Source organism: Lasiosphaeria miniovina (assembly GCF_030549165.1).
Source record: "Lasiosphaeria miniovina strain SMH2392-1A chromosome Unknown B0T26scaffold_6, whole genome shotgun sequence".
In the NCBI taxonomy this organism is placed as follows: Eukaryota; Fungi; Ascomycota; class Sordariomycetes; order Sordariales; family Lasiosphaeriaceae; genus Lasiosphaeria; species Lasiosphaeria miniovina.
This window is the reverse complement of record NW_026848225.1, coordinates 3,302,200-3,316,668: the sequence shown is the minus strand read 5'-3', so window position 1 is coordinate 3,316,668 and position 14,469 is coordinate 3,302,200. Positions and strand designations below refer to the sequence as shown.

The window sequence follows — 14,469 nt, the reverse complement described above, 5'->3', positions numbered from 1 at the left end:
CAGCAATCGAGGAAGCCGAAACTGATAAGGCCACGGGTTACGCGTATTCAACAATGCTGGATAGACCAAAGACGGTTATGGAGCAAGAGAAGTGATTTATCTTCTCACGAGCCTAGAACTGGTCTCTGATACTTTGGTTATTGTCAAAACCTGGGTACATCAAGCTTGCGGCTCGGCATTTGAATTCGTGCTACAAGTCTTTAGAAACTAAGCTTTGAGATAAGTTTGCTTCTAGACAAAAGAAACTGGGCTAAATACTTCCCAACCTCCAGTAGGTCGGTCATGGGCTCGATCCAAGGCCGTAGTGATATTTCATGTGAACGTTTTATTCGTGCGTAGTGATGGGTATAATTAAGCCATTTCACTTTAGTGACAGACCTACCTGTAGAAGTCGCTCTTTGAGGCTTGAGTAGACGAAATAAAAGAAAAAGGTATTTCAGAGTCAGTCTCACTACAACAGATATTGGCGTGGATTAATTAGACATCAATATACCCAACCATGTGATGTCATGCTTTCCCAAAAAGAAAAGGAAAAATATGTAAATCTATTGTAGTCGAATTACCCTTGTTGATAACTAACAAGGGAAGTGGGTGTTGAGAAGTGGAATAGCCATCTTTCGTTGCTAGATAGTACCAAATACAGAACCCAAAAGGAATTGAGGTAGGATCAAATAGCACTTGAGAAAAGGAGAAAAGTCGTTCTTATATCTTATTCTTAATGGGAGGCAAGAGACAAGCAGAATAAAGTCCAGATGAGAGAACGTCAAGGAAGGAAATCGTAAAGGCTCAGCAAGCAAAGAGAAGATTCAGAGGATTATAAAAGCACAGTGTTGGGCAAAGCGTAGTTTGGTACGAAACTACTATCTGCACTGGATGTATTGCGACTTCTTCTCAGCAACCGTATGCCATTCATCTACACTCAAACCGAATCACGAGCAAATTACCAGCTTCACTTCCTGTGCACGGATGTAATAGAACAAACGGATTCGCGATGGAAGAATACTTTCTCCTGATCCTCATTAGCTTAAGTAGATGCCTATCGAACCTATCTAGTACATACCCAGATGCCAATACCCCAGAAGCCGCCTTTCCCGAATGCCCATTCTCTGGCAAAGCAACTGATTAGCTCGATTAGTATACAGAAGGCCACCACTGTCATCGGCCAACAGCCACTATTTGCAAGACCGAAAGTAAACAACCAAATTATTCGAGTGACAGAGTGTCATGCCTTCCTTGTTCATGATACGGTATAAGCCTCCCGCGTGTCAGCATTGGCACATTGACACATTGACGTGAAATAGAAAACGCCTTGCCAATCCAAGTATATGGCGTGTTGCAAAAAGAACACCAGCTCGGCCACCCGAGCTGTTGCCGCGCCGCCCAGTAAAAGCACCATGCGAACCGGCCGTCCGAGTCTGTCCCGTTCTACCACCGTCGCCATGCAATGCATGCAAGATGAAAATTTGTTTCCCGAGCCCGTAGGCTCATACAGAAAAGACCCGTTAAACACCTCGCTTTTGATGAGGCATTTGAGAATGCCGTAAAAAAAAGAAAACCGAAAAAGAAAACACACCAAAACCGCCAAACTCCAGATTGTGCACAACGCAATCAATGCCGTAAGTGCTGAAATGCAAAGTCATGTCTCGTGTCGTGAATGAACCACATCCCTGTGCGCGTCACCTTATCGTCCCACAACAGCCGCGGACCCATTATTTCCAAAAACGCGTCCAAGCATGCCTCGCATGCGCTTGACGGTGACACGACTGCCATCCTCGAGGCTGCGCATCTCCTCGGCGCTGATCTCGTAAGGCAGAAGCTGCTTGCCGCTGGTCGTCTTTTGGAGCTTACCGCCCGCATAGATCGAGTCCTTTTCGGGGACGGATGGCCGATCCATGATGACCTCAACCGGCGGGTCGTACAACTCCTCGGGGCAGTTGTAGATGTACGGATGCGGCTCCGAGTCGAGGTCGTCGGGCGTGGTTGCGCGGCTCGTGGTTGATCCGGCGTATGAGGAGCTGCTGCTGTAGAGACCAGGAGGCGAGACGTCGCGGTCCGAGTTGCTGCGCGAGCGGGAGGTGTCTCGCGACGAAGGAGGAGAGATGTAAGAGCTGGCGGCAGAGTTCTTGGCCACCGCGATCCAGGCCTCCTCATCCAGCTGGCGCTGGATCTTCTCGGCACGACGGGCGTTGCGAGTCCTAATCTCGTTGCGAAGAGGCGACAGGAAGTGGTCCAGTTCGCGGTACAGGTCCTCCTCGCTGATGCGCAGGTCCCAGTCCAGCAGGAACAACAGCTGCTTCTCCATCAGGTTGACCTCGGTGCGGGTGAAGCCGAAGCTATAGGCGCTCGTGTGGATGTTGCTGTAGCTTGCCCAGTGCTTGTTCTTGGGGCTGCTGTCGTTTAGGTACTTGGCGGCGAGGATCAGAGATGCCAGGAAGATGCGGTGTGTGGTGCACCTCAGGCCCTTGGCCATGGGCTGCAACCGCGACTTGAGGCGGTTGAGGTAAACAAGCGTCGACATGAGAGTCGGCACCTGCACGTTAGACGAGATGACGAGTTGAGTGATGAACTCTTGGAGGGAGGGCAGGCCGCCGTCTTCGGACCGAACTGCTCGCGGCGGGGGGGTCTGCGGCGGGGAGGCGACTCTTGACCTCAGGTCGGTCGTCGGGGGCGGCGGCATCATGCTCGGGTCGCACTGGATGACGTTGAAGGCCGCATCGGCAAGGTACCGGATCATGCGCTGGTCGACGGCCTTGTAGACGAAAACCTCGAGGGCTGCGGCGTTGAGCTCATCCTCTGAGAGGTCCGGTATTATCTTGACCGGGGCCGAGGAGTAGTAGTCAGTGCGCTCATCCACTAGGAGGCCTGATATTGTTGCGTCCCTTGTTGTGCTCATCGTTGCGTCCATTGCGGAGGGGATGTGGGGGTGCTGTTGTTGTGCGTGTATGCGCACTTGCGTGTGCGTCGGTCGGCGAAAGTTTAATAAAAACTTTAGGTGCGAGACCACGACCGTTATAAGGCACCTGCTCTTCCGGGAGAAGGCGAAAGCTGGACTGCGAAACTGTCGAAAAGAGTTCGAGAAGAGACGCGCCAGTGAAGGATTGTGCGCCGCCGAGGTAATATATCAAGTAGTGGGTGGTGGGACTGATGTGCTGCGCTGTGGCTTACTTACACGAGTTGACGTGCGGCGAAGCTCATGTGAAAATGTTGGGGTAAGTTTGTAGAGTAGTAATTAGGCCTAGGTAAGCGTGGCCGGGTATACGGGATTGGCGGGCTGGGCAAGGTTGAGAAAAGGGCTGCAAGAGCGCCAGGGGCTGCAGCGTGGGCTGCTCTGGGAGGCTTCTGGGTGGGGTGCACGGGTTGCCGATGATGGCTGCGTGTCTCAGTGGCTTTTCGTCAGAAGGTGACGTGCAAGTCCACGAGGCTGAGCGTAGGCGTTCCACGACCAGGCGGACAGGGGTGCGGGGACGGGGGGGTGGATAGCGGCCCACTGTGTCGGTCGGTCGGGGATTGGGGGGAATGATCAGGGATCAGCGGGTTCCAGGCGTGGCTAGTCTGGCTGGAATGCAGGCAGGGTTGGCAGTGGCAGGAGGCGAGACAAGATCCGCTGTGCCAATCAGCCGTGAGGGAGCCTCGATCACACTGGACGGCCAACTCCGACCGGGGTGTTTGGGCGGATTTTCCGCTCCGAATGCAAATGCCTCGGAAACACAAAAGACTGCGGGATGCGCAGCAAAATGCAGTTTGACTCGACGAGATCTCTGGCGGCGTCGGTTCTGACAGTGGCGCCGAGTGGCAGGCGTAATGCAGCTCGTGTAGATTGGCAGGGCAAATCCCAAATTCAGGCGTGAAATCCAGTGGCGATCCCGGAGGTGGGTCACAGGATTACCGAAGTTGATGCCGACGACGGAGAGTCGGAGGAACAAATGTGGCGGAGGGCAGCAGGCGAGAAGATCACGAAGCAAATCTGTCCTCGGGTCCGCTGTTGTTTCGGGTGGTGGGGAGTTTTGCTGGTTTCGTGAGGGGAGACTGACGCGGCACTGGCACCAGTCAAATAATAAGGGAATCGACGAGACAGACAACCCCGTACAAGTAAGTGTAGGACCTTGTGTCGAGGTAGAAGAGATGCGAGTCAGAGCGCCGAGATGCGGTGCTGCTAAACTTGGCGCTACCCTTCTTGTCCAAGATGGGGAAGTGTGAAGTAGCGTCGCAGAGGCCAATCCGCGATCACAAGCCCCTTGGAGTCAGTACAGTCGATCTATAGCTCCTCAGTTCGGGCACCTTCTCAAGTCGGTGGTCGGTCGACGATGCCGAGACAATGCCGTCCGTATTAGGTAGTAGGGGAGGATGCGATCGCGGTGCTCAAGCGGGAAATTCCGAGCCAGCGGAACTTGTATGGAAGGTGATAAGGTAGAGAGGGAAGGACAAGCAACGCAGCAAGCAAGCACTAAACCTGGTGCTTGAGGCTGGATGGTGGTGCAAGTCCAAGTACTGCGCCTGTTATTTTAGATCCGGGCCTCGAGGGCTCCGGCGGGATTAATATGGGTGAAATGTCGTCCCAAGATGCACGCTCGCGGTAAGGGTGGCTAGGTTGGATGGTCACCCTGAAGCTTGGGTAGGGGCAGTCGCGCGCCAAAAACAAATGGCGGTCGGGGACTGGTACGTGGAGCGCCCTGCGAAGCGTGTTCGAGCAGTCGCCCAGTGCGACTTGTCAGCGGGGGATGATTCGTGCTGGCGTCTCCAGTCGCAGCGGCAGCTGGGAGGCGAAGCGGGGTTGGCTGCTGTCAGGCGGGCGAATAGGTAAAAAAAGAGTCGAGCGGGCCCCAGGCGAGTCAGTGTGAGGGCAGGCCTGGAACTTGGGTAGGATGGAGCTGCCGTGAGGTCGTTGGCCCGTCTCGGCCTATTACAGGCTTGCTTGGGCGATACGACGGGCAAGATGCCTGAGGAGCGAGCTGCCTAACGCGAAAAAGAGGGAAAAAAGAACGGCTTCGAGAAGATCGTTAGCTAGCTGACTTGCGGTGAGCTTTTTCAGAATCCTGAATGTCGTCCCAAGCTGCGAGTGAAGGGCGGCCTTGTGCGGCGTGGTACAAGGCCAGAATAGGGAAGAGATGAATGGCGGCCTAGTCTAGGGTGCGTTTCTGCCTACGTCCAAGCTTGTCCAAGCTCGACGATGGATGCGGCTCCTGGACGAGTTTTGTAGGCTGCTGCGATTGTGCGAGATGCTTTCCCAGGGGGACACACGCGAACGTGCCAGGCTTCGATATATTTTCTGCCATTTCAGGGAGGAGAAGAAAGAGTGCAACTTACTTCGCACAGGGCCGAGAGCCAACCTAGGGCAAGGGACAGCAGCACTGCGTACAAACAGCACACCGCACAGGGCAGCAAGGAAAGAACTAGAATAAAAAAGAGCAAACGCCCGGGATTTGTGTGAGCAGAATGCGTCAATTACAGTGAGGATCGTGGCGGTCGATAGAATTTGCTCGCGTCCTGGGCCGTCGTCCACTGGGCTCGTCGATGTCGTAAAGGAGAAAAACCACCCCTTTTCTCCGCCTTGGCCTCGGGTTGTGGGGTTGTATGAGATAGACTGAAGCACGGAGGGTCGACCGCAGGGAGGCTGTTGCCGAGTCAGGAAGTTCCGGCCTGCGCTCGCGATATTACAATAATGGTATTCTCCCGAGACTGGAATGCTTGAGATTGCAGATTGCAGATTCCAGCAAGAAGGGATGCGATGGGTGACAACGTCGCAACTTTATCATCGGATGAGATGGCAAACGGGGGAGACTCTACGTGGTCGTCGAACGCCGCCCTTTGCATTCGGTTTCTACTAGCTACGCAGTAAGGTAGCTGCATTGCTTCTTTCTCCTCCCGCCATCCCTCGAATGCCTACCTGACCTGACCTCGACCCACCAATGCGTAGATACCTTAGAGGTACTCCGTAGATTAGACCGAGAAGCTGGCCCTGCGCGTCTTCGTGCGGGACCGAGTCATTAGCAAGTGGCTCCGGGCGGAAGGCCGTGGCTTGCTGTCGGTGGCCTTGCCGTGCCTTCCCGCCCTTTGAAGGCTGGTGCTACGGCGATTTGAATGGCTCTGGATTTGCATTCGACCCATGTCATAAACACTGCTGTGCATAACCCCTTTGATGAATGGTTAGCGAGCCCGTGGCCCAATCTCCAAGTGCCAGCAAGCCGACGGCCGCTAGCTGCCATTGGCGGATCGTGAGCCCGACGTTCAGACTTGAAACAAGCGAGGGGTTCGTGCTTGGCTGAAAGCGGTTTGCGCCAGACTCAACCCCAGAAAGGGAATCGAGGGGGCTTTTCAGGAGGTGTGCAAACCGGCTCTTTACCGGTACGGATACGTTGAAAATAAATTATTCAATCCAGGCCCGGACTGCAGATTACGAACTATCGATTGGACGTTATGTTCCATCCCCTATTCCGTCCCGATGATTTTTGCTGCTTGCTTGTCTTTCATTCCCTCCTCGCCAGTGGATGGATGATTTGGGGCACTGTTTGTTGAGTCACCAAAATGCGCGGTGGATGCTAACGTCGAGTGGGGCGGACCTAGCAGACTGTCTGCCTCACAGGAAGCCACGACCCCTCACAGCGGAGGCAGTGAGGGGTCCAAACTTTGGGCCTCACACTGCGTGTCCCAGAGTCCAGCACAGCAAAAGAGCATTCCAGCCCAATCAGACATCATGCGCCATGCCAACACCGTTGACGCCCACGTATCAACCTGCGTACCTAGCCCAACAACAATTGAACCTGCGGATGACCTGACCTTATCATGGGCCAAAACAACAACATTCCGCCGCCAGGGCCTCTCGTGGCTGATAACTTCGCCGCCGGGCGCAACCTTGACAGTTGCGGAACTTGGCCGACAAGTGGCGTCTTGCTGTTGACCGCCTCAGGTGGCCCGTCGCATGATCCATCATCCACCATCGATGCATCAGTCATCCAAGCGCAAAGATATACTTGCTCTATGCCAAGGATCTTGGCCCCTAGAGTCGCTTCTCTCTAGAGTCTAGAGCTCTACTACCCAAGTTAGGTATGTAGATAGATAAAGGTATATATGGCAGATCGGGCTATGCAACAGACCAGCACGGCAATATTTCTAATCCGCAGGTGACCTTATTTCAACAAGACGCACGCTCGTACACACAATACTGCACATGGACAGCACTTGGCCTTACCATTCCAAGCCTTTCCTTCCATTAACTATCTCGAGTCAGGCCTTGAAGTTGCAAATTGCTCACTCCCACAGGCAAGAGCCAGCCGTTCCCGGCGATCGGCGGCATCAGCACCAGCACCAAAAGCAGATCTCTCGTGTTCCTGCTGCTGCTGCCGCTGCAGGGTTGCTCCTCCTGGAGTGACAATCGATTGACCCTTTTTGCTGTCAATATTATCCAGATCCAATCAATCTTGCATATCCGCACCAGGCGAGGCAGGGGGGTGGACGCAGGGGGGCTGGTTACCCACCCAGCAATGCACGTTTCTGGGGTCCCAGCGCCCCTTACCACGCGGAGGCCCTCGTTTTCGGCCCCCCCTGTCCCCCTGAAATCCCTCCTTAGGTAAGGAAGCCAAGCCCTAGATTCAACACGACGCCGTGGGGAATCGCACAGGTGTGAAACGAAACAAGGGCTCGGCGAGAGGTGATTGACCGCGGCCGAGGTTGGAATCCCAGGTTTTCTAACGGACGGTTGGCTAGCTGCAGCTTGTCATTACAGCTCTGTTGGTAGGAGGTTTCTAGAGTCTAGAGCCTAAACCCCACGGGACTGCATGGCGTGGACGGTGGCATCGCCATCGTGATTGATCTCACCTTCCATTGGCCTCGGGAGACGCAGACAGGAGACGTATGTACTCAGGAGACACTGTCGTGCTGAGTCTCTCCGCCTTGGCAGCTCAGCTACGGAGCACATCGCCTATCTGCCGCTACCGTACACACAGTCAGTAGTGCCGATCACCTTAGGTGCCGTCTTTGGGGTGTTGCACCGTTTGCGGGAATCCGCTGGATCGCAGGTCCAGAGCCTCCTCCATCTCCACATGAGCTGCAGTTATTTCCCATTGCAAAGTATTCCGCATGGCAGACACCGCTGGAACCTTATGCTCGTGGTGAGCCAACGGGTCCCGATAAGCATCGCCTCGGCTGTTAATGCGGACGGGAACGCAAACAACAGCCGCGACGCATCAGATTCGGTCTCGGACATTAGATATCTGACGGGAGGCCGATGGCACCCCACGCTGTCCCCTGTGGCTGCCGTTTGTTTCAACAGCACTACTGGGAATGTGATACGTATCTCGGCCCCTGTAAGCCAAAATGAAGTCGGGGCTACAGAATATACGTTTCACAGTCTATGGATATTCTGTAAGTGATCCGTATTCCGAGATTGGATGGTGTCCAGCAGGGCCTGCGCCTCCAATGCGCTACGATGGCACTGCGTCTGGCTACAGATAGACCGATTGGGGTTGATGCGTGCAGAAATTTCTGTTTGCTCGACTTTGGGGCTCAATCCGCTCCTGGCCACGAGATAAGTACCGAGAGGTTGACCGGCGGCGCAAAGGACCTACACCCGACGAAGTCCGGTCCAGAGGATGCAATCACGTACCTCTTGGGGGCGCTGGATCAGTGTCATGAACTGTCACTCGTTTCCCAGATTTGTGTTTGTTTGGGGCATTTGCGAAACGTGTTGAGCCAAGGTACTGAAGTACGGATGTGGTGTCCGGGGCCATCTTCGCCTCTTCGCGACGGACCATCTGAACAGCTTCGCCATGTTTCAAGTGTCTGCACTTCCCCATGTTTCCCCGTCACGTCTACGTTAGTCTTGGCGAATGGTCCAGTACATCGTCGGTGCGTGCGCACCTGTTTCTCTCCCTGCCAGGATAACATTGACGACGAATTTGTTACACCTCCCGAGGCTAGTCTTGCGAATTGCGATAGGGGTTCTTGCTATGACCGGTTGGCCAAGATGACATGCCAGGTCAAAGCTCGCCTGAATAGATAACAGTACGAGCAATCCAACACAGCTTCTCCTCAGTCTCGCAGCTGGCCTCTCTAGAGGTTGCATGGCTGACCGATAATTAGCATGTAATGGGCGGCTTGATCCTGTCGCGTCGCGCCGAGTATTCCAAACAAACAAGCAAACAAACAACAAGAGCGGCAGGGCATACGAACTCTGCCTCGAACTTTGAGCTGGCCAGGCCGCATCTTTCGGCCGCTGAGCCACCCAAGACAGGCGGCGCCGGCACCTGGAGCGTGTGGGCACATACGCTACTGTATGGGGTACGGAGTTCGGAGAGGGAGGGGCGGTGTATGAACAGAAGCACTCCGCATCTCCCTCCACAGAGTGCCGGCAATGAGCGGAGGCCACCGAGGTTCGTCAGCGGAGAAGCAAAAAACCTGAAAAGCCAGCCGAAGCAGGGCACTAATTCGAATCGGGGTGTTTGGGCAGCATGTCCAGGTGTCGGAGATGGGCGCCGTGTGCTGCGCTGCGAGCGCCGTAATTGGCCGATGCATGTCTCGAAACAAAAACCGGGAAGAACCCACACCCTACCAAACCAAAGAGGTCGCTATGGTCCTACAGGCCTGACAAATGCCACACAAGTGGGTGTCGGTGGCTGAGCTGACTGGAGTCCCGTGGAGGGCAAGCCTACCATTCCTGGCCACACGACTTTGCACTGAGGTGAAAACCTGCAGCACACATTTACTAGGCATCCATCACAGGCCTCGCTCGTCCATGTGGACATCCCGAGGTCCATGATGCCTGAAAGTTGGTCAAGCACAACACCCGACACTCTGTGTCAGCAGACATGGCATTGACAGGAGGACCGTTACTCTGTCCTGAGTTCGTAGGCACGAGCTTCGCTTGCATTGGTGAAGGTTGTGCTGACAATTTACCCTCCTGCCACCACCTAAACTTGGAATACCTCGACTTCTGTAAAGCCCGAGGCCATCGAGGTCCAGGGGCTTTTAAATTGTCCGAAGCGCTACCAAACACCCGACCTAACTCCGTCCGTTCCGCATCTATCGGCCCCCCCGATAACAGATATCGAATTGGGACAGCAGCCGCATAACTTTTAAGAAACTAAGGAAAATTGATTGCTGACGCGCCTATTTTTATCTGGTTTTCTGGTTTTCTACAATGTCCATGAAATGATTTTCGTCTGGGATTGAGCACCTTCATGCGATGGAAACCCGTCGTTATGCCTCTCCCACTTCGTCTCTCCTGTCCTGCTACCCCGGATTTTTGTTCAGATGGCACTGTTTTTGTTCTTGACACGGGAGGAAGCGGAAAAGGGGGGAGGGGTGGTGCCAGGTTACCTTCAGGGTTTCTCCGCGTGGCTTATGAATGACGTGCAGTCCTGCTGGGTCGAGCTTGCCCCAGTGCGTGCACCCCCACAACTCTCTCCTGAGCTCTCTCTCAGACCTCTTGGGCGCAGGCTAAAAGACGATTCCAAAATTCCGTGGGGGCCGTCTTTCAACGCATGTCTCACACCAGCCACACTCGATCCGCTGAAGACCGGCATTTGCATCTTTGCAACTGCAACTTCAAATTTTGAACACCACCCCCTCCCCCTCTCCTTCGCAGCGGTCAATCCGGGCCGAGGAAGAGGCTTGTTTGTGGCATTGAGCACTTGCGGCCGAAACGGATCCCCAGAGTCAGATGCACACCACATTCTGGATGAGAAGCGATCTTGTTTTCGGGCTGCGCGATCGATGCGAATGCGACGCGAGTGATTGACTACCACCTTGAGCCAACACATGTTCGGCAAGATGTGCTCGTTTTTTCCTCCGTAGCGCGAATCCTGGGGAGAGGCGCGCGGCAGGTTTGGTTTTCTGTTTATCCGTTTCGTGGACAGAGCCAGTCGGCGCTGATCGCCAGCCGGTCAATCAATCGATCCATCTACAGACGCTCAGTCAGCCGCCATGGAGAGAGCTCCATTTTACTAGGCGGCGTCGAGTGCAGGCCCCATTGGAACGCCAGATGGGATGACCTCTATGGGCACACTGTGGGCAGTGGCCCGCTAGAGGTCGAGAGGATTCCCGGCCCTGCGGCGCGAGCCCAAACACCAACCTCCACGCCCCTCCCTCGATCCTCCGGCCGGCAAGAAAATGCAAATTCATCAGTCATGCTGGCACTTTTGATGGCCCCGGCAATCAATCCTTCCCGTTGGGCCCATAAAAACCCACGTTGCTGACCAGCGCGCCGAGCGCTGTTTCAACGCATCCGATCCAGTAAAACAGAGCAATACTCGGTACACAGGAGATGGATTTACAGCAAGTCTCTGGGATCTGGAGAGGCTGAGGCTGAGGCGGCTATCTCAAAATGCCAGATCAACGCTTGAAGATACAAGATGACGGCAGAATCGGGGGTCCTTTCGAGGATCGCGGCAGCCCCAACCGCGCGTCTCCGCACTGAGCCCAAAGTGAGCGTACGTACCGCCCAGGCGCACAATTAAAGGTCGCCGGGGTTGGGTGAGGTAAGATGTGGCCGCAACCCAATATGGCGGTGGAGACCAGACGACATTTGGAAGGCTGGCTACACCGCGGAAGACGGCCCAGCCGTGAAAGGTCGCAAGGGCCGTCGGTGGCCCACGAAGCCAGCCAGCCCAATTCCATATCCCCACCAAAGCATCTGGGGCAGGCGGGCACGGCAGTCCGCCTACGGGGGGTTAGAGCGGGTCGTTGCCCTTGACGTCAAGGTTCTTTCGGGTCCTTTGGTCCCTGCCCACAAAGCAAAGACAGCGGTAATTGGGCTGCTACCCTACGCTGGACAACGGCGGCCAGCCCGATTTTGCCCAGCGGGTTGGCTCGAAATAGGGCTTCCAGTCTTCTCTTGGTCTGCACTCTACTCTTTGCCGCGGCAAGCAAGATTGCGGCACCGCCGGTGCGCGCCTACCGCTCCCCATTTAGCGCTCCAGCTGACAGGAGGGGCTGGGGGGGGGGTTGGTTGGGCTGGGATGCGCCACTTGAAAAGCTTTGTTTTCCCCAGGTTTTCACCACTCGACGCCTTCGCTCGCTCCCATTGGCTGGATTTACCGCAGACGCAGACGCAGGCGCGGGCGCGGATGCGGAAGGCCCGCAGGGTGACAGTAGGTTGCTAATTTCAGATCTCGTTGCAAAATCAGTTTAGCGTGATCGCAACGGGGTTTTTTTTGGGGCGAATGGGCGATTGGCGACTGTGACAATGGCGGCATTGGATTGGGGAGATTTCAGGGTCGCACAGCGCCAAGTTCCAACATCGAACAGTGCAGTCAGTGGGCGGGTTCCCAAAAAGACTGTTTGTGCGCACAGACACGCTGTAACTGGGCGAAGCTAACTGATTTCTCCGGAAGCTCAACGTCCCGGACGCGACATGCTTCAAAATTCCCTGCGTCGTTTATTCGGAGAGCTATCCGGCTACCTTGTGGAGGTAGTACTATACTCGGCCGGCGTTGCTCGGTCCCATCACTCGTCAAGTTTGCCGTGGACTCCGAGGTGGCGCTGTTGGCGTCTTTCTGCACCAATCATCGTCGAATCGAGACTGCTCCAGCTCGACTGCACTTTACGCCAGATAAATGTTTTATTTTCCGACGATGCAACTTTGCAAGCTTCGGCCACTGACTAATTCGGTTCCACAACGCCATGCCAATGACTGCCGGCGGGGAACGGGACAGCGTCGTCGGCGCCGCAGCGAAAATAGACAGATGCCTTACTGACCGTCCTGTGCCAGGAAAGCTTTTGTCGTCGATACCCCCACCCTCCCTTCTCCGCGTATTCTAGTCGCTGTCGCTGAAGCAGCGGTTGCAGCTAATAATACAGACTACGGCCCGGGGCATCGCAATGTTCGATGAGTAGGTACAGGCTCTCCAACTCGAAACATGAGCCGCTGTCTCATTCACACTGTCTTGCCTAGCCACTCGGTTCGGGTCTGGGGAAGATGGCGGCGGCGGCAGCGGCGGCGACCGGTTGTTGCCGAGCTCTCAGGCTGTCCAGCCATCCAAGCTCGTTTACCTTTGCCTCGGCTGGAGCAAGCGCGATTTAAGTGTACGTGCCCCAGTTATACGGGGTAGTACACTGCTAAGATGTTCAAAATGGAAGGTTGCACATCAATATCCTCACAATTTCCTGTCCCGCCCTTGTCGGCGGAGGCTGGTTCACCAACCGGCTAGCGGCTGGATATGGGTTGGCTGTCTTTTCTTAGAGTGGCATTATCTATCTACTCAGCGGGCAATCTTGCGGGTAATCTTTAATTCGAGGGCAAAGCCGCTGGTTTCGCCGCTTGGAAGTCCTCGGTTTCGTCGGCGCCGCTTGGGAGTCCGAGTCTTGTGCCCCGTACCGCCGCCCGCCACGGCGCTACCACTGCTGTTGGTGATGTGCATGTATTCTGGAGGTGGAGATGGAGATGACATGGCAGCACACCCAGAATTAGATCCCACCGCGACGCCCCCAATCTGGGGAAGGCCTAAACTGCCTCCACTACAGTGCTTCACTGCTGATGTATGTGCACCGAATAGGGCTGGGCGCGATTGCTGGTTGAGCCAGGTGCTGAGGCTCCGCCGCGGTTCTGCTGCCGCCGCTTTGGGTTAGCCTCGTAAGCTCTGACGGCGATGCTGTGCTGTGTGTTGTTTGTTGTTCTGTACTACTGCTGCTGTGCTCCTTCGCATGTCATATCATTAAAAAAAAACTCATTTACAGTACGGATGGGCCAAGATTGCACGGCACGGCGCGCGGCACGGCCGCCGACACGGGTTACCGCGCCGCCCCCGTCTCTTTTACTTTTGTGTCTTATCCCGCCCACCCAGAACATACAGACAGACGAAAAAAACTAGAACAGGACGAAAAGGCTAACAAAGCAAACGGATGAATACCCGAACGGATTCGCCGCCAAGGGCACACCCAAACCCCTACCTAGGGCTCCGAGTCTCTAGCCGATAGCTACTTACCTACCCGTCGTCGGTTCGTGTATGCAGTGAAGAATGGAAACGCGAAACGCCGGTTGATGTTGCCGTGTAGTACTGCGTAGTTGCTGCACCGCTTCCTCGCAGTAACATTGTCTCGGCCTTTGGGTCGGGGGGGGGGGGGGGGGGGGGTCGTTGCGACCCGAGAAGGCGGTTAGAGATCACTAGTTTTACTGTACTTTAAAATAAAACATTGTGGAGTCTTTGTCATGTCATGTAAGTCCTTGTCATACTCTACCCTGTAGTCTGAGAGGCGAAGAAACCGGGAAGTCTGCATTCGTTCTCGTGTCCACTGCTCTCTCTCCCACGGCGCAGATTCTTACGCTATGCGACTCTGGACTGACTGGCCGCCGCCGAGCCGCGCCGCCATAATACGTCCTCGCCTCTCGGAGCTAGCTTGGCTTGCTGACTGGTGGTGGGAAAGACAGAAATATCGTGGGTTATTTTGCTGTCTCGTCTGGCGAGGACGACCGGGCAGAACAGGCCGGCAGACATGTGGTGGGGGTGGCGGGGGAGCGGACATGGTTGATGGTGTTCG

General features: G+C 55.2%; 2 protein-coding genes across 2 annotated transcripts; one reads left to right on the top strand and one right to left on the bottom strand.

Annotated features, from left to right (window-relative positions):
• Positions 1–1,225: 1,225 nt before the first annotated feature.
• Positions 1,226–1,612, top strand: B0T26DRAFT_429387 (uncharacterized protein). Its single transcript, XM_060434953.1, has one exon. It carries the CDS (start codon positions 1,326–1,328, stop codon positions 1,542–1,544), a length of 219 nt encoding a protein of 72 aa, XP_060293264.1. The 5' UTR covers positions 1,226–1,325; the 3' UTR covers positions 1,545–1,612.
• Positions 1,613–1,681: 69 nt separating this feature from the next.
• Positions 1,682–2,893, bottom strand: B0T26DRAFT_652254 (uncharacterized protein; the record flags this gene model as incomplete). The annotated part of the gene is made up of 2 exons (XM_060438353.1): positions 1,682–1,834; positions 1,880–2,893. 2 exons carry the CDS (start codon positions 2,891–2,893, stop codon positions 1,682–1,684), a joined length of 1,167 nt encoding a protein of 388 aa, XP_060293263.1.
• Positions 2,894–14,469: the final 11,576 nt, after the last annotated feature.

Excerpts from the sequence above, each read along its gene's own strand:
- B0T26DRAFT_429387 (XM_060434953.1), top strand. The coding sequence starts at position 1,326 with ATGGCGTGTTGCAAAAAGAACACCAGCTCGGCCACCCGAGCTGTTGCC.